This window comes from Ictalurus furcatus, chromosome 16 (assembly GCF_023375685.1).
Source record: "Ictalurus furcatus strain D&B chromosome 16, Billie_1.0, whole genome shotgun sequence".
Lineage (NCBI taxonomy): Eukaryota > Metazoa > Chordata > Actinopteri > Siluriformes > Ictaluridae > Ictalurus > Ictalurus furcatus.
In genome coordinates this window covers 4,557,830-4,580,429 of record NC_071270.1, presented here as the reverse complement: position 1 = coordinate 4,580,429, position 22,600 = coordinate 4,557,830, and the positions used below count along the sequence as shown (strand labels likewise).

Here is a 22,600-nt window from a genome sequence, read left to right as displayed (position 1 = left end):
GCTTGTGTTCTTTCATCATGCATTCTTTCTTGTGTCAATATCCTTGGAGGTCAGCAGTGACTCTTCCTCTAGTTTCTCCTCTGAACAGAAATTTCATTGATCACCAAGAGAATCTTTTGTTCTTTCTTTTTTTAAAAAATAGTTATCACTTGGTTATTTCCATTGTAATTGGTTTCTGTGTGAGGGTCGTAGAGAAACCACGTGCGGTTGTTAGTAGGTTACTGACGGCCAGTGAAAGTGAGGCGGTAAGAACGCTCGGCGTGTCTGTTCGGGTTTAGATGCGTGTAGAGAGAGACGGCAGGAAAAATCCGGGACGAACGCGGGAGGATGGAAAACGCCGGCGCTTTTGGTTTCACAGAGACTGAAATAAACACGCCGAGGGAATTGTGAGCGAGGAGCAGAATAAACACAAACACACACGCACGCAGATCTAAAATCAATCGCTTCAATATTTCAACTGTTCAATCATACGTTTGTGGGGTTTTAGGACATCTTTAAAACACACACACACACACACACACACACATGATCCAAACGTTTACTACAACCGGTGAGAAACAGGAAGTAACAAGGCTTCAGTGCCAGTCTCTACCGCAGGTGTGTACAAAGATCTGCAGTTTAATACACACACACACACAAATGTCCACAATATCACTTTCATCCCAAAATGTATTTACTGCACCGATACATGTTTGCTGTGTGACGTGGTTTGAATCTGTAGTTCCAACGCTAATGTTGCTAACAAGTAATGGAAGCCTATGGCCTCCAGTTTAGCCGATCCGACTCCATAACAATACGTGTACTTTAATGATTTTACAGAATGTTTGTGGTAATTACTAACTAATGCATGATTACTACAGCTGTTATACATAAATATGAATTATAAATATGAATTTATAGATACATGATGAAAAATTGATGGAGTGATTTTAGCGATAAATATTCTTTATTAGATTATAGATATTGCACATATAGTAAAATATATAGTACTTTTAATTGTTATAGTACTAGCTATGAATTTTTAGTATTTTATTTAGTTATTTATCACACTGGGAAGCTAATGGTGTTCAGTCAGCTATCGTGTAGTTCAGAAAGCTTTGACGTAAACGGTGTAAAAAAATATAGATGTGTTGAAAAAATGTTAAAATAATACTGAGAAAGACTAGAAATACACTGTAATTACATTTAGCACTGACTTTAGCGCTAGCTAACTAACTAAGCCCCACCCCATTCCTGAGCCTGTGCTGATGTGTGACCTTCGGCTTCTGTGGGACAAATGATGCACAGATTTACTACTAAATTGGAGGCTATAAAGCTTCCGTTACTTGTTAGCAGCCTTAGCCTCGTAGCAAACTAAAGACACAAACCTAACACACGGAACGCGTATGTGGTAAGAGCATGTTTCCGTGAAGACGGGAAGAGTCTTCAGTCTTTAAGTGTGTGTGTGTAAGTGTGTGGGGTTGAGGGGGAGCGTTCCAGGTCCCTCCTCATACTTTATAGTAGATGTTAGCCGGACTCTGAGGTGGCATTTCCTGTACGATGTAGACCGGATGTCCGTAATCGCCGCTGACCTTCTCGTAGTGCGGGCAGTAGGCGGAGTCAGAAGTCCGCAGCGGGATGATGATGTCACTGGGCTCTGTGCCGCCAGTGATGTTACCCCCCGCGATGACTCCTGCATTTCCTGCCATGCTGGCCCCGCCCCTTCTGGGCGTGAGGGCAGAGAGAGACAGGCTAGGGCGCTGCGTTTCTGAGTGTTTGGCTTTCCTCCTGCGGTAACACACCACCCCGGTCACCACAGCAACCAGCAGCAGGACAAGGACCCCGCCCACTGCGCTGAAGATCAACATGATGACCGATGAAGAGACTGAGCCGTCACCTCTGTCCATCTCGCCCGCTTCGTCACTGTTTGGGAAGTCCGCGCCGTGATCTGAGACAGGCAGGTGAGAGACAGGCAGGTGAGAGACAGGCAGGTGAAGGAGAAAAACAGACATGGGGAGAAAGATGGAGGGGGAGATGGAAACAGAAAAAGAGACAGGAGTATGCTGGAGAATGAGCAGACTCAAGAAAGAGAGACAGGTGAGAGAGATGGAGTGATACAGGTGAGGTTAACGGAGATACAGGAGAGAGAGAGAGAGAGAGAGAGAGAGAGAGAGACGGCTGAGGTAGGTAGTGAGCAAGTGAAAAAGAGATGGGTGAGGTTAAGAGAGACAGTTGGGAGGGTGAGACGAGTGGAGTTAGCAGAGAGGCGGGTGGGAGGGTGAGACGGGTGGGGTTAGCAGAGAGGCGGGTGGGAGGGTGACACGGGTGAGGTTAGCAGAGAGGCGGGTGGGAGGGTGAGACGGGTGAGGTTAGCAGAGAGAGAGAGAGAGAGAGATAAACCTGGAGTTTTGCTGCTGGAGCGACCGGGATCCAGTTTTGGTTTTGGGGGAAGTCCATATGCACCTGTGGGAACAAGTGCGTGCACACACACACACACACACACACACACAATGCTATTAGGAGTGATTGTGTTACACAGAAAATATTACTGAGTAGAACATGGTGGTGATGATGATTATGATGATGATGATTGTGGTTGTCGTGGTGATGGTGATGACAATGATGGTGGTGATGATGATGATGATGATGATGATGGTACTTACTCTGTCCCACTTTGAGCACAACCTTCATGCCTCGCGTCGCACATGCTCCCCCTCTCATGCTGTCTAACCCCTGCCTTGTCCCGTCCGAGGTAGCTGAAGGGGGGAGAGAGAGAGAGAGAGAGAGACCGGTGAAGTTAACAGTGAGCGAAAGGGGGGTGGGGAGATAGTGGTGGCAGTGTGAAAGACAGGTGAGAGAGATACAAGTGAGATTACCAGACCGAGAAAGAGAGACAGGTGTGCAAGAGATACAGGTGAGGAGACCAACAGACAGGTAGGCGGAGAATGAGTGTGTAGCTCTTGCTGAGTTAAACCTGTGTGTGTGTGTGTGTGTGTGTGTGTGTGTGTGTGTGTGAGACAGAGAGACAGTGTTTGACCTCAGTGCTCAGTCTTCCCACTGCTTTCTGACACTCACTTTCCCTCCCCTGTGTGTGTGTGTGTGTGTGTGTGTGTGTGTGTGTGTGTGTGTGTGTGTGTGTGTGTGTATACAGGCTTTCATGACTGCTGAACTCCTGTAGAGAAGGAGAAAATGGGTCACACACTCCTTGTGGCACAACATGTGCATGCTAACACACTTGCAGCCAGCAACATCCTCACACGACAGACACACACACACGCGCGCACACACACACACACACACACATGCGCCTATAAGCTTTAAAACAGTCTACTGTTCTTGTTTGTTACTTTACCGTGTTGCTTTGTACCACAGACACATTATGGTGACGTACCAAATGAATCGCCGCATCGAACGAATCAAGCAGACCTGCTGAATAAGCGAGTAGTAAATATATATATATATATATATATATATATATATATATATATATATATATATATATATATATATAAAATATATTATGATCAAAAGATTCACTGAATCAAAGACTGGCAAATCAGTGAATCATTTGGTAAGGCCCAAGATTCATTCCGCCCACAAACCCTGATCTGCTGAACGACTCTGACTCTGAAAGGCCAAAACACTGAACTAAAGTGCAATGACTCGGTGACTTCTTCAGAAAGACTCAATTGTTCCCGTATGAAACGGGTCTGAATCAATCCTGGTGTCTTCTTCATTGTTGCCCCGTACTGTACCCGATGCCCCATAGAACAGTGTATATAATGAATAGTGAACGAGGGAGTGATTTCAGGCAGAGCAGCAAAACTCCTTGATTTTAATCTCACCTGACACACATCTCACTAAATCATCTAGCTTCTGATGTTGTCCGGAAAACATCCAGCCGTCCTTCGCCCGCAGCTCAATGCGTCATGTCGATGACTTCCTTAGCAAACGCGCTAAAAACTGCAACTCCGCTAGAAAAAAACAAAACACTTGGCTAAAGATCCAAAACAAGAACGCCTGCAGTGGGCTAGCGTCCAGAACAGCGCTAAATCATGCTAGCACAAGCCCACTCACCAGAGCGCTCGCTAAAAATCTTCTTCTAACAACACACACATGCTTGTCTCAATCACGTGTACACACGCACATGCACACACACTGACTAAACTGATCTTACACATGGAGGAATAACTCTCGCTTTCTTTCTCTTCTTTCTGTATGTCTCTCATTCTCATTCCTCCTTCTCTCTTTCCCTTTCTCTCATGTTCTTCCTTCTTTCTCTCTCCATCTGTCCCTCTCTTCTCTGACTCTCTCCTAAATGTCATTTTGTGTCTCTCCCATTCTTCTCTCTCTCCCTCCTGTGACTGAAGCTGCAGGGGTGCGAAAGGACGTGTAGAAACAGTAGGGGAGAGAGAGAGAGAGATGGCAGGAACAAGGCTGAGAGAGTGAAAGTGAGGAAGGAGAGAAAATGGCATGAAGGCCTCATTTGTAGCGAGAGCAGGACAGGACAAAGTGTGAACAAACAGACAGAGAGAGCGAGAGCTGGACGATTGAGTAATGGAGATGATGATGATCCAGAGTGATGGCGGATGAATAGAGAGAAAGCGAAAGAGAGAGAGAAGATGAGAGATAAAATGTAGAGAGACAGATGGAGAGACAAAATGGAAAGAGACAATGAGAGAAAGAAAATGGAGTAGGACAGAGAGAGCGAGAGATGAAATGGAAAGAGAAGGAGGGAGAGATGGAGAGAGGAGAGAAGAGATGAGTGAGAGAGAGACAAAAGAGAGTGGCAGAAAAACAGAGAGATGAGGGAGAGAGAGAGATAGATGAAACAAAGTGAGAAATCTCTCTGAGTCGTTTTCTCACTCCATCAGGTTCTTAGCAACAACATTTTTATCATCGTCAAGACTGTCTCTTCGTTTGCAGCAAGAGGACAAGTCAAGTCTACGCCGATCTCACAACACACAACTAATCCTGAATAGAACCCGAGTTCATTGTTGAGGATTCTTCATTTCCACAGTTGTTTCCAGCAGCTGAATATTCTGAAGTGGAGCAGCAAGATGACATCATCAAAAATCACCAGATAAACACACACGCACGCACACACATACACAGTCAGGGCTCTGTCCCAAACCGCCGCGCTACTGAGCTATGCCGTATGTCAGTTAAGTGTTTAAGTTTTCATCATCTAGTCAGGAGATCATGAGTTTTTGTATAGGTGTGAGTGTCTGTCAATCAGAGCGACACTGGCCAATCATGACCACCTGATAGTTCGCAACTGGGTAATAACATGTCATAATGTTTTAATATAGCATGGTGGGGCTTGTGGCGGACTCGCGCGCGCGCACACACACACACACACACACACACACACAGTTTTCACAATGCAAATAGAACATGAAAAAGGGGAGTCTCATGCTCCAGACAGGCAGCGTGTCCCTGTGTGCTCTGTCTGTCCATCAGCCCATAAACTGCAGTTTAACAAGCGCACAAATCCTCCTCACTCACTCACACTCTCTCTCTCTCTCTCTCTCTCTCTCTCTCTCTCTCACGCATACACACACACACACACACGCATACACACACACACACACACACACACACATATTTACTGCTTCATTCCACACATTCTTAAGCAGCAAAATATAAATCATTAATGATCTACAAGAAAGAAGCAAGCGAATAATAAATACTGAAGAGAGATAAAGGGGCTGGAAGAGGAGAGAGAGAGCGAGAGAGAGAGAGAAATTAAGAGATGGGGAAAGTTTGGGAGTTTAAAAACTTTTAAAGATGTTAACATAGAGAAGGGTAGAAAGATGGAGGGAAATAAAGAGAGAGAACAATCTGAGGATGAAATGCTTAAGGGTTTTCTGGGTCATGTATCTGTCAGCTCAACTCGGGAGACTGCAATAAACGGAGAGAAAGAGAGAGAGAGAGACTTGGAGGGGGAGAAAAGAAAGATGGAAATGGAGAGAATGGTGGAAAGACAAAGGAAGCGATAGATAGATAGATAGATGAGTGGATAGAAAGATTAATTATGTTCTCTGATTGCAGTTTACAGACACACACTTGCTCCATATCCGTATATGCGGTGTGTATATATACACACACACACACACACACACACAAACAGTGATGTCACAGCTTATATAGAAAGACTCCAAATAAAGCTGCATTATGGAGAAGCACTGAGCAGCAATAACACACACTGACATCTCATTCAGAGAGGGAGAGAGAGAGCGAGAGTGTGTGTGTGTGAGGGAGAGAGAGGAAGTGATGTACATTTTTCGGTGGTGTAATAAATAAATCAGGAGTTTTTGATCAGTTATTAACACTAATATAGTTTCATTCAGCTGAACTTTATTGTTCACCTTATTTTAACCTGAGAGATTGTATAAAAGATGCGTTACAGTACAATACAATTCAGTACCATCGTCCGCTGTTTTAATATTCGATTTAGTGCCATTTTTCTAGGACATTATAGCTGTTTCAAGGAGGCACGATATAATACGATGTGATTGTTGGCAAGCTTTGAGGAGGCCACGCCTACTTCACTGTGACTGAGACACATAAGTCATGCCCCATTCACTGAGTCTAACAGAAGATTCATTGCCAATGGCTCCTTTCCCAAAGACTCACAGGCCACGCCTCCTTCACTGAGGCCACACCTCCTTCACTAAGACAGGGACACAAAGGCCACACCTTCACAGACAGAGGCCACGCCTCCTTCATTGAGACACACACACGTCCCACACTCCTGAATCTCCTACACTGGGTGGAATCAGTTATTGACACAGCGATGTTTAATAAATGATGCAGTATTCAGGGTTTTTGCTCTCAGACGCTTGGAGCCGACTGAACGTTTCTCTTCGCGCTTGTGCATCATTTATGAGAAACTCCTCACAAAACACAGAATACACGCTGCAGTAATGTAGCACTTAGCACAGGCTATTTAAAAGCTTCTCTACACCCCCCCCCACCCCCCCCCCCCCCCGAAGAACCTGTGTGTGTGTGTGTGTGTTTCCATTTCAGGAACTTCTTAATTTCCATTGCAAGATCCTCTTCAGGAAATAGGGGAATGTTCTACACCGTTCCTCCGTATAAACTTTTTAGGAACGTTAGATATCTGTTCATTGGGAACTTGGGAACTTTAGGCACACGACTGCACCAGAAACATTTGCTGGAACTTTAGACACATTTCCATAACAGGAACCTTTCTAGGTACTTTGGAGCATGTTTCCATTTCTGTAAACTCGAGGATTTTTGATACTATTCCAGGAACTTGTTCAGAAACTCAAACGGAATCTGGGGATCCAGGGCTGATTGATTTTATTTTTTATTTTCTGAAATGGAAATCTCAGAGCTTGGCATACTAAACATCGCTTGTGTCTGAAAGGGTTTGTTCAAACTAGCATTAGCAGGCTACACAGCTTACATTTACATTGGAGTACGTGTATGCTAAGTGTAAATAGCTAGCTAAGAACATCATAAAAATGGTATTAAATGGAGTCTAAACTTGCACCACAGTGTTGTCATTAGCATAGATAAACAAACTAAATAGCTAATTAGCATGGAAGTAAGCATGGTGTAGCAGGTTTCTAAAATAAAGCTCTGATTAAAACGAGGTAAATGTACGAGAGTTACGCGACCGTCTGGAAAACGTTGCGTAAACGTTAGACGGTTAAAGTGAGTAAACAAATTCGAGGACATGCCCACGTTTAGATATGGTCAACAACGTTTGGCATTGTGTCAGACTATTACACAAACATTTCTCACAGCAGAAGATTGAACCGTGTGTGTGTGTGTGTGTGTGTGTGTGTGTGTGTCTCTGTGTGTTTGTGTGTTTTGGGTTAAAGCGCTCCTTTGGGAACTGCGAGCGCTCGGCAATCGAGCGTTTGATCTGAAACACTCCGAGAGCTCATACTCAAAAACGGTAGCAGTTTGGAATACAGCCAATGTAAAAAGCTCTAATCTCAACAACACACACACACATACACACACACACACACACACACACACCCAAAAGTCTAAGTGCACTTCCACTAAGAGCTGTTTTTATTCCAAGATTTATGCTATTTTTGTGTAAGTTTATTTCTCCATCAGTCCTTGTGTTCACTAATATGATATGAATCCGAAAACACACAGAACACCATTTAAAGGGCTGAACATTTTTCAGATTAATGTCGCTAGACAAATGGAAAATGTGTACGCCAAACTCAAACTACCTAAACGACTGATACTAATGATTTATCCAACATGTCTTTTTAAACGTTTAGAGGTTGGGCCTTACTGATCAATCTTTTAGTAAAGTCGTGTGTAAATGTTTGCCTTAGCCAAACAGAACGGAAATTTGGGAAAACAAGAACTCCATAAAAGGTAAAGTGCACAGGCAGGTTGGAGAACGAAACGACCAATCAGGGTAAAGACTGAAAGGCAGAAGTGGAAATTATTTTGCTTCACTGCTATGCCTAGAAGAATATATAATACTATATTATAATAATAATAATAATAATAATAATAATAATAATAATAATAATAAGTGAGCGCTAAATCTTCCATCAGACGAAAATATACACCACCATTTCTTTCATGATTAGTTTTCTTTATCTTAATTTATGGGTGTGTGTTGGCTCCATCTTTATTATTTAATTTCTTTAATTAATATAAATTAAATAATTTAAATAAAATATTCATATAAATCTCGTTTGGAGTAAATGTTCTGGATGGTGCTCTTAGTCCTTAACCTGAGGATGTGTTTTTTAAATTTTATTTTATTTATTTCTTTTCATAGAGACTCCAAAGCTCTTCTAGAAGTTGCTCTGGATAAGGTGTCTGCTAAACGCTGTAAATGTAATTAAAAATAAGCAACTTAAACTCCATAGTGCATTCCAGATATAAAAGTGCAGTAATCCATGCAGGTTATATGACCCAGCTGGATAAATGAGGCCCAAAGTAAAGACACGGCGACTCTGGAAACGAGACAGAATTATCCGGAACGTCAACATTTAATCACATGTGTTCGTAAAATTGTAAACAAAAAAAAAATCATTCAGAATACCTCAAATTATACAGTTTTTACACTTAGCTTTGACCGCTAACGCAAACTTTCCTGGTAAAACTGTCATTTATTAAAGTGTTGAACTGTGAACTCATAACTTCTACAAACATATCCTGAGTATTTTTATTAACAGTGGTTTTTAAAGAGTTTTGTTCAAGTATTTTGCTCTAGAATTTTCTTGTAACTAAGAAGCGTAGCATTTGATCTTGTGGTGTCGCAGCACTGAACGTCCCCTGGAACACAGCGTCCTGATGAGATTAGCTAAACACTGTCAGATTAGATGACATTTTTAAAGAATATTAATATTTGTGTGTGTGTGTTACATATTTAGTGTATAGAATTTTCCAGGAATTATATAATGTTAGGCTTATCTAATTCTCTACTTACCTAAATAAGGCTTCATAACACATTCATAAGGCGTGCATAAATATTTTATTAAGCTGTAGTGGTGGATTTACGTATCTCAAAACTCATGAGGTGACTAATGGTTTTGTTTTAAACTTTAAATAAATAAATAAAACCATAAATCCTTCAGTATTGCTTTATAACATTTACGCAGTGCTACTCTAGACATACACACATTTTTACACATCATACATACACACACACACACACACACACACACACACACACGCATACATTCCACACATTCAGTAAAAGCTCTTTTGACAGACATGTGAGCCAAGAGAGAGGGGTTTGTGTGTGTGTGTGTGTGTGTGTGTGTGTGTGATGTCTATATGAGCAGCTGCAGCAGTCAGAAGGTTAATGAATCACTGTGTAAAACCGATCCAATTAGTCTGTGAGTCTTTCAGCACGACCCTTTCACCACACAGACACACACGCGCACACAGAGTTAAAATCGGACCAGGCGACAGACACGTGTGTGATAATGATGTGAACACAGCTGAAGACTCAGACATGTAGATAAACACAGACTCCAACACACACACACACACACACACACACACACACCGCTCCGATTGTTGACCTAGTTCAGGAGGCGGCGTGTCGCTTCGTGTTTGTTACTCAACCGATTCACTGTACTGTACTACACTGTACATTCACTGTACAACCCACTACAGTAGAAGTGATTTTCAGCTAAAATGTTTCATCAGACTTGTGCACAGGAGTCATTCAGACCTGTTTACTGATTCAGGATTCCCTCACTGATTCGCCTCACAATTTCCCTTCACTGATTCCTCCCTTACTGATTCATGATTTGCCTCACTGATTCATGATTCCCTTCACAGATTCATGATTCCCCTCACAGATACATGATTTGCCTCACTGCTTCATGATTCCCTTCACTGATTCGCCTCACAGATTCATGATTTTCCTCACTGATTCATGATTTGCGTCACTGATTCCACCTCACTGATTCATGATTTGCCTCACTGATTCCACCTCACTGATTCATGATTCGCCTCACTGATTCATGATTCCACCTCACTGATTCCACCTCACTGATTCATGATTCGCCTCACTGATTTCATCTCTCTGATTCGCCTCACTGATGTTAAGATCCTTAGACTCACAACTGACCCACACTAACCTGCTAGTTATTCTTAGTTAGTCAACTTATAAAAATATGAAGGTCTGAAACTTGATGTCTGCTGTCTTTTGGGTTACAAAGCTGAAACAGAAAACTCATGCTGCTACTGGGGCAGATGACACACACACACACACACACACACACACACACACACACACACACAGTTAATCTCTTCTGTTATTTCAGCTTAACCTTGATAAATAAATCAAAACATGCTCTTTAATAATTAACAAGGCTCCTCCACCCCCCCCCCCCCCAAAAAAAAAAAAACAAACAAAAAAACCACACACACACAAATAGAAAATCTCTAAAAACCCACATCTTCACTATGGGAGTAAACAAACTCTTGTGTGTGTGTGTGTGTGCACACACATTTCAAACCCACACACACAAGCACTTCTTCTTGGGAAGTGTGTATGTGTGTGTGTGTGTGTGTGTGTGAGAGATATCCACTGTAAACTCCTCCCGCTCAGCAATCGAACATTTTATGAGGAACGCTCTGAGGGCTCATACTCCCAAAAGCAGTTTGGAATACAGCCAGTAGATATCCATTTTCAGTTTCTCTCTCTCTCTCTCCCTCTCACACTCTCTCTCTCTCTCACACACACACACACACACACACACACACACACACACACACACACACACACAGACACACACCTAAAATCCACAAGAAGTACACACACAGCCACAAGTGCACACACTGCCTTCCAATAAATTATCACATAGTAAATACCGTCTCGATGCAGCTGCACTAAAGAGTGTATCAAACAACTAACTCTGTCAGCATATTATTTTGACAGACTCTTTAGTACACTATTGCGTGGTTTGGGATGTTGCCATGGGTATGAATCGCTGTCATGGTAATCAAGAAAGCTTCATTGTTGCTGTTACCTACTTAGCTGACTAGCTAATGCTGCTCGCAAAAGATTGTGCACTATTTTCACACACTTTTTATTATTTCGTGATGTAATGAGTGAACTATTCAGTCACAGTGAAGGAGGCGTGGCCTCTGTACTGCCTGTCAGTCCTGCAAAAGGAGGTGTAGCCTCTGTATACGACACCTGTCAGCCTTGTAGAAGGAGGTGTGGCCCCTGTACCACCCGCCAGTCTCACAGACGGAGGCGTGGCCTCTGTATGTACCACCTGTCAGTCTCACAAAAGGAGGCGTGGCCCCTGTACCACCCGCCAGTCTCACACAAGGAGGCGTGGCCTCTGTATGTACCACCTGTCAGTCTCACGGAAGGAGGCATGGCCCCTGTACCACCTGTCAGTCTCACAGAACACACATATGGGGAATAGTATGTGGTTTTGGATGGAGACCACTAGAGTGTGTGTGTGTGTGATATGAAAATTTATGATTTAAGTGCTGAGTAAGACAGAAATGCAAATAGTTTCTCTTTCTCTCACACACACACACACACACACACACACACACACACACACACACACACCCCTCCTCCACAGTGCCCTTGTGCTTCTGAGACCCATTACCGCCAATTAGGCCTCCAGCTTCAGCTAAAACATAATGGCTACACACACACATACATACACACACACTCACACACACCTCCCTCTTTGTGCCAGCTCATTACCACCATACTGTATAAATTACCAAAAGCCACAATAGGTTAATTAAAAATGATTTCCCAAAGGAAGCAATATACACCTACACACACACACACACACACACAGCATATTAGGTGCAGTATAAGAATTTTAATGTATTTAGCCCGTGACATCATCGAACTCCTTCAGTTTTCAGTTATGTTCCTATAATGATACGTTTTTTAAAAATCAAGCAAACAAGGCTATATATATATATATATATATATATATATATATATATATATATATATATATATATATATATATATATATATATATACACACACACACACACACACACACACACACACAGAGCAAACTTAAGACACTAAATGTGGCTATGTTAAAAGTCAGAGGTTAATTTCAGAAAAGGTTCCAGGTAGAACCCATTTAGAAAGCTAGAACCATTAGCCCACCCCTATGAGGAACACACCTATGATGTAGTAGTCATGCAGGTTCTTGAACTCGTGGCCCCAGAGGTTGGGGGAGAACTCCTGAAACTTGATGGTGAAGCGCGTGTCGGCGTTGGGTTTGTCGCAGGTGAGCAGCAGGTTGGAGTCCTCGCTCAGCTCGCACCTGTCTGCCTGTTCGCGCTCCGACACCAGGTACAGCTTATAGAACTCGTACTCCCGTGAAGAGGATGCGGGACACACCAGGTCCAAACGGTCCCCCATCTGAGGGTACAGCACGTAACCTCGCTCGTCCCCAAACCTGAACAGAGAGAGAGAGAGAGAGAAGGAAAGAAAATTAATATGGAGTCTCTCAGTAAAAGGGGTGTGGTCTCTAAGTCTCAGTGAAGGAGGTGTGGCCGACTTCATCCACCATTTTTCAGTATTTTAGAAAGGAGACTACATTTAGAATTGCACTGCCTTCTGGGTAATTTATTCGAATGGAACCGCCCTTAAACATTAAACAGCTTTGCAATAAACCCAAACACAGGATAAAGAGAGAGAGAGGGAGGGAGGGAGAGACAGACAGAGATACAGAATTTCAAAGACATGAGGTCATGACCCTGAAACCCAAGGGGATAATCTGACCTTTGACCTGTGGAGACTTCGGGAGTGTGTCTCTGTTCTGCTAAATAGGACGAGGCCACGGAAGGCTTTAAACCTCCACAGAATGAAAAAAGCGACTGAGTGAGGAAGACGGGGTAACCATGGAAACCTTGATTGACAGGATGATATTTGTGTGTGGGTTTAATGCCACGTCTGCCCTTTTATTCCCAGCGCAATTTTTCCCTTCTACCCACGTGCGTACACCACGTGCCCTTTGGTGCTCGTGTGTGTGTGTGAGAGGGAGAGAGAGAGGGGTGAGGGTGTGTCACCGTGTTTACCATTGTTAATGAGTGTGTGTATGTGTATGTGTGTGTGTGTGTGTGTGTGTGAGATGGTTTTCAATCATCAAAGAAAGTTTAGAAATGTTCAGTACTGATGAGCAGCGGTGGGAAGTTACCCATCATTAATTCCTTATTACATCGTTAAGCTCGTTAAGGTGCAAGACGGAGTGCAAAAATGCCGTAAACAAACAAAACAAAGTTAACGATCAGCCAGTGAATTCCGTCCATTCTGTCAGAAGAACTAGCAAACACAAATAAGATTTTTTTTTTTTCACTGATGAAGCTAGCTAGAGAAAGTTACCACAGGAGTTTTTGATAACTAGCTAACTTAAGATCAGCATCTGTATAAAAACCTCCAGAACTTTCAGATATTCGTCCAGTCGTTTTTATCTCGTGTTTTTTTTTTTTTTTTTTTTTTTTTTTAACGCATTGTTAGATCCACTGTTGCTACGCTGTCATAACGAGTTCTGGCTCTGACACCGGGTCCTCTGTATCAGTGCAGGTCAGGGGCTTTAAAATAAATGCTACTGATGTAATAAAATCCACCGAGGCTGAACTTCGCTAAGCAGAGACGGAACAGGACAGTTAACATGCTACTCTACCTCTTTACCTCCGATAAAAACGCTGGGGTGGCATTTAGCAGAGTGACATTTCCTGCTCTCTGTCTCTGTGTGTGTGTGTGGGGGGTGGGGGGGGTTCTGAAGTCGAGGAGTGTAATAAACCTCATCTCTGTGTGCCGAGTGTTAATGACCAGAGAACATGACATTTCATTCAGTCAGGACAAGAAGACATGCAATTAACCCAAGAGAGAGAGAAAGAAAACGATCCCCATACACAGAAAGAGAAAAAAAAATGCACACAGAAAGAGAGAGGGACAGAAAGACACACACAAAAAGACAGAAACACATATAAAGAGATGCACAAAAAGAGAGACTTGCACACGTGAGACAAAAGGATACACGTGTAGACAAAAGGCAGACAGATAGAGACACGAAAAGAGACAAAAAAACGGAGAAAGAGACCCAAAGAGAGAGAGACCCAAAAAAACAGAAAAAGAGACACGGAGTGATGCAAAGTAAAAGAGAGACACACCAAAAAACACACTAAAAGAAAAAGAGACACAATGTGTGTGTGTGTGTGTGTGTGTGAGAGAGAGAGAGTGAGAGAGAGAGAGAGAGAGAGAGAGAGAGAGAGAGAGAACGAACAGAGAAAAGCAGACAAACGCACAATGAGATGGACACAAAAAACACGAGAGAGAGACATAAATCGAGTGATGCTCAAAAAGAGAGACACAGAAAGAGACCTAGAGAGAGACAGACAGACAGAGATGGAGGGAGAGAGAAAGACAGACAGAGATGGAGGGAGAGAGAGAAAGACAGAGAGATGGAGGGAGAGAGAGAAAGACAGAACTTTTTTTCAGCAGGTTTTGCTTCATTTCAGATTGTTTTTGTCTGAATTTAGGATTTTATTCTTTTTTAAACTCCTGAAAACGATGTCCATCACACTGAGTTGTTAATCACACTGGCCTTTACACCGGACACGACACGAAACACGCGCACACACACACGGAGCGGATATTTAAAATCAGATGGGTGTATTTTTGTGTGAAGCGGTTGCAGTCGTGGTTTTTAGTTGTGTTCTGGTGTAAAGTGGGTTTAAGTCAAGGAGTTTCAGACTGAAGGATGGCTAATGACCAGGTTGAGAACCTGTGATCTAACCGTGTGTGTGTGTGTGTGTGTGTGTGTGTGTGTGTGTGTGAGAGAGAGAGAGAGAGAGATTATGGTAAGTGGTCACCAAGTGTTGTTTAATGTGTTTATCAATGCTGTGTAATTACCTCAGCACTGCAGATAATCAGCACATTCCTGAGCGCTGACTAAACCCCTCACTGAAACACACTTATCACACAAACACACAACCCGTCTGTTGGTTATAGGGGGCGGGTCTGATGGGAAATATGGAGTTGTTTTTATAATTTAACGTCTCGTCTTGTATAAAATACATTTTTTGCAACCCAAGTAATTAGTGTTAATGTTTCTCGCTTCTGTAGGTAACGTTAAACATGTTTATAGAGGAACAGGGCAGACAGAGTAAAATATGTCCTAAATAACGTCATGCTGATGAGAGCGGTCGGAGAACGGCCAAACTGGTTTGAGCGAACAGGAACTCAAATAACCTCTCTTTACCACCGTACTGAGCAGAAAAGCAATCAACGTGCCAGGGGAAACTGTGGGAAGGTAAATCTGGAGTCTGCTGTAACCAGAGAGAGGTTTTATAAGCTCAGAACTGCTCTCACTCCTGCTGCTGGATTTGTACATGCAGTCTCACACACGCGCACACACACATACACACACACACGACTGTGGTAGTGATGATGATGTGGTGGTGGTGGTGATGATGAAGGTGATGACACAAAAACAAGCAATAAGAAAAGTAAAAGATAACGCTATAAATAAACGTCTCTGTCTGGAGGACAGCAACTCTCTCTCTCTCTCGCTCTTTTTCTCTCTGTTGATAGTATATCTCGCTTCCTTCATCTCTCTCTCACACACACATACACACACACACACACACACACACACACACACACGTACAGCATCACTGGGGGATTTGGCTGATTCTCATTCTCTTTAACGTTTGTGAATAAAATGTCAGACTGTCTGAGCAGTACGTGAGTGTGTGTTGGGGAGAGACCGAGAGAGAGACAGACAGAGAGAGAGAGAGACAGCTGCCAAACATTTAATGATGGTTTATGATGATAAAATTGTTCATATGATTTCAAAATTTGAGCATTTATTAAACATCACGTAAAGTTTATGTCCTAGTGGGTGTGGTCTAATATTCTAATGAGCACACTGGATTGACTCTGTACCCCATCTGAGACTCCGCCCACCTCAAGCAACTAAACACAGAATAATAGTAATGAATTCAACGTCCATGTAGCAACCACACGGTTATGGAGATGTACAGTAGCTACACTTGTTAGGTTAGGGTTCTATCGCCAGCTTAGCGTTCCCCATCGCCAGGTTGGCATTCTCATGCTAATTTATCTGAGCAGTACATATAATCATTATTCGCACCCCTTCCCTCAGTGTAGGTTTCCGAATACTCATGTCAGCTGTTTTTTTTTTTTTGTGTGTGTGTGTGTGTGTGTGTGTGTGTGTGTACAAATAGCTCCGAGTGGTTTGAGTAATATTACCCATAATGCCTCTGTGCATTCATCAGCCTCGAGGAGCGAAAAGGGAAAAGAGGAGGTAATGAAATGAGGCGAGAACAAAGTGAGAGTGTTAAAAGATGACAAAATGAATATATGACAGGAGGAATGAGGTGTGTGTGTGTGTAATCCCCGGACAGGTTTGCTGATGATTGATCGTTCCATATGAAAGGATAATGGAAGGTTGGAGGCTGGAGGATTTTACACACACACACACACACACACACACACACACACACATCCCTCTAAGCTGGGGTCAAGTAGTACAATCCATTTTACAAAGCTATCAGAACCTCTGTGTAACACCGACACGTGCTCGGTCAGGGCCAAACGTCTGTGTGTGTGTAACCTGGACCCAATTTATTTACAGGTAAAGATTCGTTTGCAAACGATTCAGTGAGTTTAAATTTTAAACGAGTCACTAATATGAATGAATCAGTGTCAGTCACGGCTATGCACTGAATCATTCTGTTTGCTTAGTTGTTTGTTTCAGACACGCTTCACGATCAGACTTTACGCAGATAAACAAATAACATAAACCCGTATTCGTTTTTTTCCTTTTTTATATAAAAAAATCTGAATTGCACAAGCTGTATTTGCAGGTGTGTGTCTGTGTGCTGAAGCTTGTTCCTTCTTCAGTCAGTGAATCATTTTGGTCAAGACTAAGATTTGCTCCTCTGGAAACCAACGGATCAGTTTTTGAATCAGAGAATCATTTTGGTCATGGCTGAGTTTGACTCCTCTCTTGATCGGTGAAACAATGTATGAATCAGTGAATCATTTCGGTTAAGACAGAGAGTCAGTCCTGTCCTTCAGGAGATCGGTGTTTGAATCAATGAATCATTTTGGTCATGACTGAGCTTGACTCCTCTTGATCACTGAATTGGTATTTGAATCGGTGAATCTTTTGGTCATGGCAGAGATTCAGTCCTGTGCTATTCTGTGAATCAGTTGTGCCTGCGAGTTCAGTGAGTCTCCTTCGAACTGATTCAGTCTAGCATGCAGTACGAGTGCATGTTCGACTGGAAGTGAAAAATAATTCTTCTAAAAACAGAAACGACACAGTGAAGAAATCTGAATTAATAATTTCTAAGAATGACTCGAACGACTCGAGTCATCTCTAAGTGACGCCAAACTGTGTACTGGGGGGGGGGGGTATTTTAATTGGACTTGACCATTTCCTGCTACACCTGTTTTTAGCTTTGCAACAAGTCCATTCAAGACACTGAACAACTCCACAAAGCCGAACCGCCTCATGCCGAATCAGTGCCCCATTCTAAACTGGAGGCTATACATGTCCATTACATGTTAACTCTGTTAGCATTGTAGCTCCAGCACAAAACTAAAGAGGCAAAATTCACTCGCACACTGGACATGTCTAGGACCCATGTGTACGCACTGACATCCTGGATCGATATCGTATCTCAGCACTTCCTCGCGGTCGGCTCTCAAGCCCGTGTCCATCAGCATCAGACAAACTGATTCACCTTTAGTGAATCGAACGATTCATCATTAATGTGTTGTACAACAAATTCCCCCAGCAGAGTGTTTTTGGTTTTGTTGCTTTACCACGCTGTAATTAGTCATGTCCTAAAACACGGACATTTCCTGTTTTGATGAATCTGAATCCCGTTTCTTTCTTTCCAAATCTGGTCCCGTGCTACTGTAATGAAAATAAGCAGAGCGTCGTTTGTGCGGTTTTTGTGTTGCACATCACTGACGTCCTCCCGAGTTCTACTTCTTTCCTCGTTAAAAGGAAAAAATCCAGACCTTTTCAAGACTTTTCCAGACTTCATATGTTCCGTTTTCTCGCTTACATTTTTAAAGGTCAGTAAACGCAGCGTGACGTGTAAGAGAAAGGATGTGGATGCGATACACATTAAGGACACTGCTGGCGCCGAGAACAAGGACGTCTGACGATTCCGATCCGTGGTTTTTCAGGTCTGGAAATGGCTGCCTTTCCAAACCCCAGACCTTCCTGATCTGTGTAAGATCATCCCTACTGCATTAAACGGCAGTAATATCTGCGAAAACAGCAAAAGCGCTGCCGTTTTTTTCTGCGCAGACTAGCTCTAGGGCAAATCAGTTCTGAGATGAAGGCTCACATCACTTTTTTTTTGTTGCTGCTGCTGTAGTGATGTATCATTTTGCAAATATGGCACTTTTTGTGTGGAGAAAAATGTGTACAGGTTGTTTCAGCACAACGCTCTGTGACGGAACACTAATGACAGAAACGGGTCATTCAGAAATGCTAAAAACCCTGATTCGGTCATGCTTGTGAATCGATTCAAATTAGATGTCCAGAAGGAATCATTTCCCTTCCCTCCAGCATGGAGGAAATCTCTGTATTTCATTTCTCCTAGCAAACCAAACTACACCACACTTCTTGCCCTTTACCTCTAAAACCTCTCAGCACTTACGACTGCACATGGTGCTTCAGAATTAGCATGCAAAGCTGAGCTGTTAGCGCTGCGCGTGTGTCTGATGGGACGTGAGTAAACACGTTGACCTTTTCAGGAACCCTAGGAACATCTTGCCGAGTTTGTGCTCAAGCTTCTTGATCTCGGTCCCCCCTTCCCGCTCTATGCATTCCCACGTTGCACTTAAAAACTTTGTCAAACACGAAAGTTGTGAATTCCGCCTCAAATGTTCAGACATGACGCGACTCTACTCCCGTCCAGCAGACGATTAAATGACGGCTTGGTCCTCGTCGGTCCTGTCCTGTAGACACTCCAGATTTGGTGGGACTCGCCGTCTGTCGTAGGAGTCACAGACTTCCTTGGAAATCCAAACCTCACGCAAACAGCTAATGGCGTCTGAGCTGGTAAAATGAAAAAGCTTGCTGTGAAGATGATGTTTACCAAAGAGCATGGACGGAAGGACGGTTGTTCTCAGCGCTGTTGAGCTGTGGATTGTGGTTGGTGCCCGTTTTCATATGTTATCGTGTCTATAGTAACAGCTCGTTTTCAGGGACTCATATAGCGGACGCTCCACGTAATTGGATTAATAAACGTATGACATTGTTGATCTGGTGAGGTTTTCTGTAAATGTAAAAATAATAGTAATAATTTTTATGGAAGGAGTCTCCAGTGTCAGCGTTTTGTAATGATCAGAGGTAAAGCTGTTACTAAGATTTCCGACGTCTACAGGACAGAGGAGTTTACGCTTCTTTGAGGTTTCTCGTAACATGCTGTGTCAAGGTGCGTTTTGTTTCTTATTTTTGTCTTCAAAGAACTAACTTCTACCGTCATGGACGTTCCACAATAATAAACGGATAGAAGTTTAATGTTATTCATTAACGAATTACAAATTGTAAAACTGCTATGGTGTAAGAAGAATAAAATGCTTTGCCGGACATTCTGTTATAGGAAAGTAATCTATTTCGGGGTGGTAACAGCCTTATGCATCGAACGTTATGAGGTTATATCTCCTACAGGGAAGATCAAAGTGTGAAGTTAAGCTTGAAGATCATTGTCCTTCAAAGCTTGAATCCTTTATAACCTGACACGTGAGATCAAAAAATATGATTGCTCGTTTTTGGGGGTTTTTTTGGTCGATGATTGATGGTTCACTAGCAATTCTAGTAAACTAGCATTTGATCTGAACTCTTGACATATCAGAAGCTCCGCAGTAACCCATATTTCAAGTATAAATAAGATCTGGACTGTGGAAATGCAGAAATGGGAAGCTTGTTATTTTAGATTCCCATCTCCTGGTGATCACGGTGATGATGGGGCGACCACATACCTACTGTTCAAGGAGTTCCAGTAGATGGGCTCCAGGTTGGCTGCCGTGACCGTTAAGCTCTCCATGAGGAATACAAGTAAAAACGTCAAACCGTGAGGACATCCACAGAGTTTCTGAGCTCCTCTCTCCATCCTGCAAAAGAAACCCGAGGAGGAATGCATACAAAAATCTGCAGTCGGACAAAATCAGGGCAAGTCCATGAGCTCCTTCAATGCTTAGAGTTCATTATCCTTCAAAGCACGAAGCTCATGAGATCCTTCGAAACGTGACTTTTTAAATCACATCCTTTTAGAGCCTGTTAGAAACTGCCAAGTTCACAAGTCATGAGATCATTCAGAAACCGTGAAGCTTTAAACGTGATGATCCCTCAAAGTGTCAAGTTCGTTAAATCCTGTGAGGTGCGATGTCTATGAGAAGCACCAAAAGTGTGAAGACTCCACCTGAGAAGCTTAAAAATAAAGCAAAATCGACTCCAACGACGTGTCTGTAGATCTTCACAATGAGTTCCTCACCGGATGAACTTGGTGATTCTGCTGTTTGGTGTCAAAACAAAGAAAATGTAAGAAAAGGTTCCAGAAAGTTCTCCATCTTTGAGTTAGCTAGTTCTGTCAAGTTATATTACATCCATATTATTCCCATATAAGATCATCTTTCTTTTTTTTCTTTTTTTTTGAAACAGAAGTTTCAGCTCTTTTTTCTTTTTTTTTGTATTTCCTTAAAACTTATTTCAGCAAGATCAACAAGAAAAGTGTAATATTTTGGTGGAGATCTGATGATCCTCCAGACTGAGAGGAAAAGTTCTCCTTCACTTTTCCTCCTCAGATGAATAGTAACGCTTCTGTCCCAAACCGCTGCTCTCTCCACAGCAAGTTCTGGTGAAATAAAAGATAAAATGTCCGTCAGGTGTTAGTACAGGAAGGGTGACTGAAAAAAGGAACACTGTTCTCCACAAATACCCCAAAATAAACCCTAAATACTTCCGTTAAAGTGGAAAAAATGCGGGAAATGTAGAGCTCGCGGCAGGAGCTCGCGCAGCTCCGTGTGTTCCAGCTCGGCGCTCGCGCACTACTGACAATGATTGGCGACTCGTGCACGAAATGAATCACTTCTGCTTTCTGAACGACTCTTTTAAAAGCGAGTCGATTCCTGAAGGAAGTTCCAATCCGAATATTATTGGGAACATTATTATTGGTGTGTGTGGGTGTCGCTGAAGATTTATTTATTTATTTATTAAGCCGGTTGCTTCAGATGAAGCGTTTTGGGTTTGTTTTTTTTTTTGGGTTTAAATTAAGGGTACTATCGGTACCGTTACATCGTTGCTAGGATACCGACCGTTGACCTGCTTATATCGCGCCATCTTGTGGTGATTTAGCATAATAGCGTTTTCTTGCTGACTACAGTCGAAAATTCCTCTAATTTCGCAGAATATTGTAGAATATGCGCTATATTTGAGTGATAATTAAAATGTACATTTCAAATCTTGGTCATCTTTGCTGCTAGCCTAATAAGCAACTAGCTCAGTGTTTGTGAGGTAATCGAATACTAAGGCTAGCTTTTAAGACAAAGGTTTTTTTTCATAGCCATGAAATGTTGTAGTAGTAGTAGTAGTAATAAATTATTATTCAGTATGCTCTTTTGCATGGCTTTGAACCGAGTCTTCACATTTCTGGATTAATGAACACATGAATCAAATCAATTGATTCAATTGCAGGATTCGTTCAAAAGAATCGAATCAGTTTGTCATAACGTTCATGAACTTTAACTGAGCTGAATCACCTCTCTCTCTTATATGCGCACTGGTGACTATTGGCTTATGTTATTTGCGGATTTTTCTTTATATTAAGCTGAGTTTGTTTAATTGTTTTTCAATAAATGTAAACTCTAGATTCGCCAAGTTTTAAGGAATGTGTCGAAAATGTCTGTCACCCTCTTGTGGACGATCAGTAAAATGACACCCACTTCAAGCTATATATATTTACATACACGTATACAAGTGTTATGCCTTAGAGTAACATTCTTAAAACTTGAGTGATGGTTCTAAGCTTCCTTTCAAATATTAGTCTGTGGAAAAATCTGCTAAACTAGCTGTCTTTTAGAAAGTGAAGATAT

The 22,600-nt window shown here is 42.4% G+C and overlaps 1 protein-coding gene across 1 annotated transcript; it reads right to left on the bottom strand.

The window, feature by feature from the left end:
- Window positions 1–524: 524 nt before the first annotated feature.
- LOC128620222 (ephrin-B3-like) lies at window positions 525–21,546 on the bottom strand. The gene is made up of 5 exons (XM_053645006.1): window positions 20,492–21,546; window positions 12,631–12,908; window positions 2,643–2,735; window positions 2,380–2,442; window positions 525–1,927 (listed from the first exon to the last, which is right to left on the bottom strand). Exons 1-5 carry the CDS (start codon window positions 20,650–20,652, stop codon window positions 1,488–1,490), a joined length of 1,035 nt encoding a protein of 344 aa, XP_053500981.1. The 5' UTR covers window positions 20,653–21,546; the 3' UTR covers window positions 525–1,487.
- Between the last annotated feature and the right edge of the window lie 1,054 nt (window positions 21,547–22,600).

Bases quoted from the DNA above. Each gene is read 5' to 3' on its own strand.
- LOC128620222 (XM_053645006.1), bottom strand. From the start codon at position 20,652: ATGCATTCCTCCTCGGGTTTCTTTTGCAGGATGGAGAGAGGAGCTCAG. The intron at 2,736-12,630 runs GTGTGTTCCTCA...TCCCCCCTTCAG, and splicing joins GCATGACTACTACATCATAG to CTACCTCGGACGGGACAAGG. The intron at 2,443-2,642 runs GTAAGTACCATC...TTGTTCCCACAG, and splicing joins TGTGCTCAAAGTGGGACAGA to GTGCATATGGACTTCCCCCA.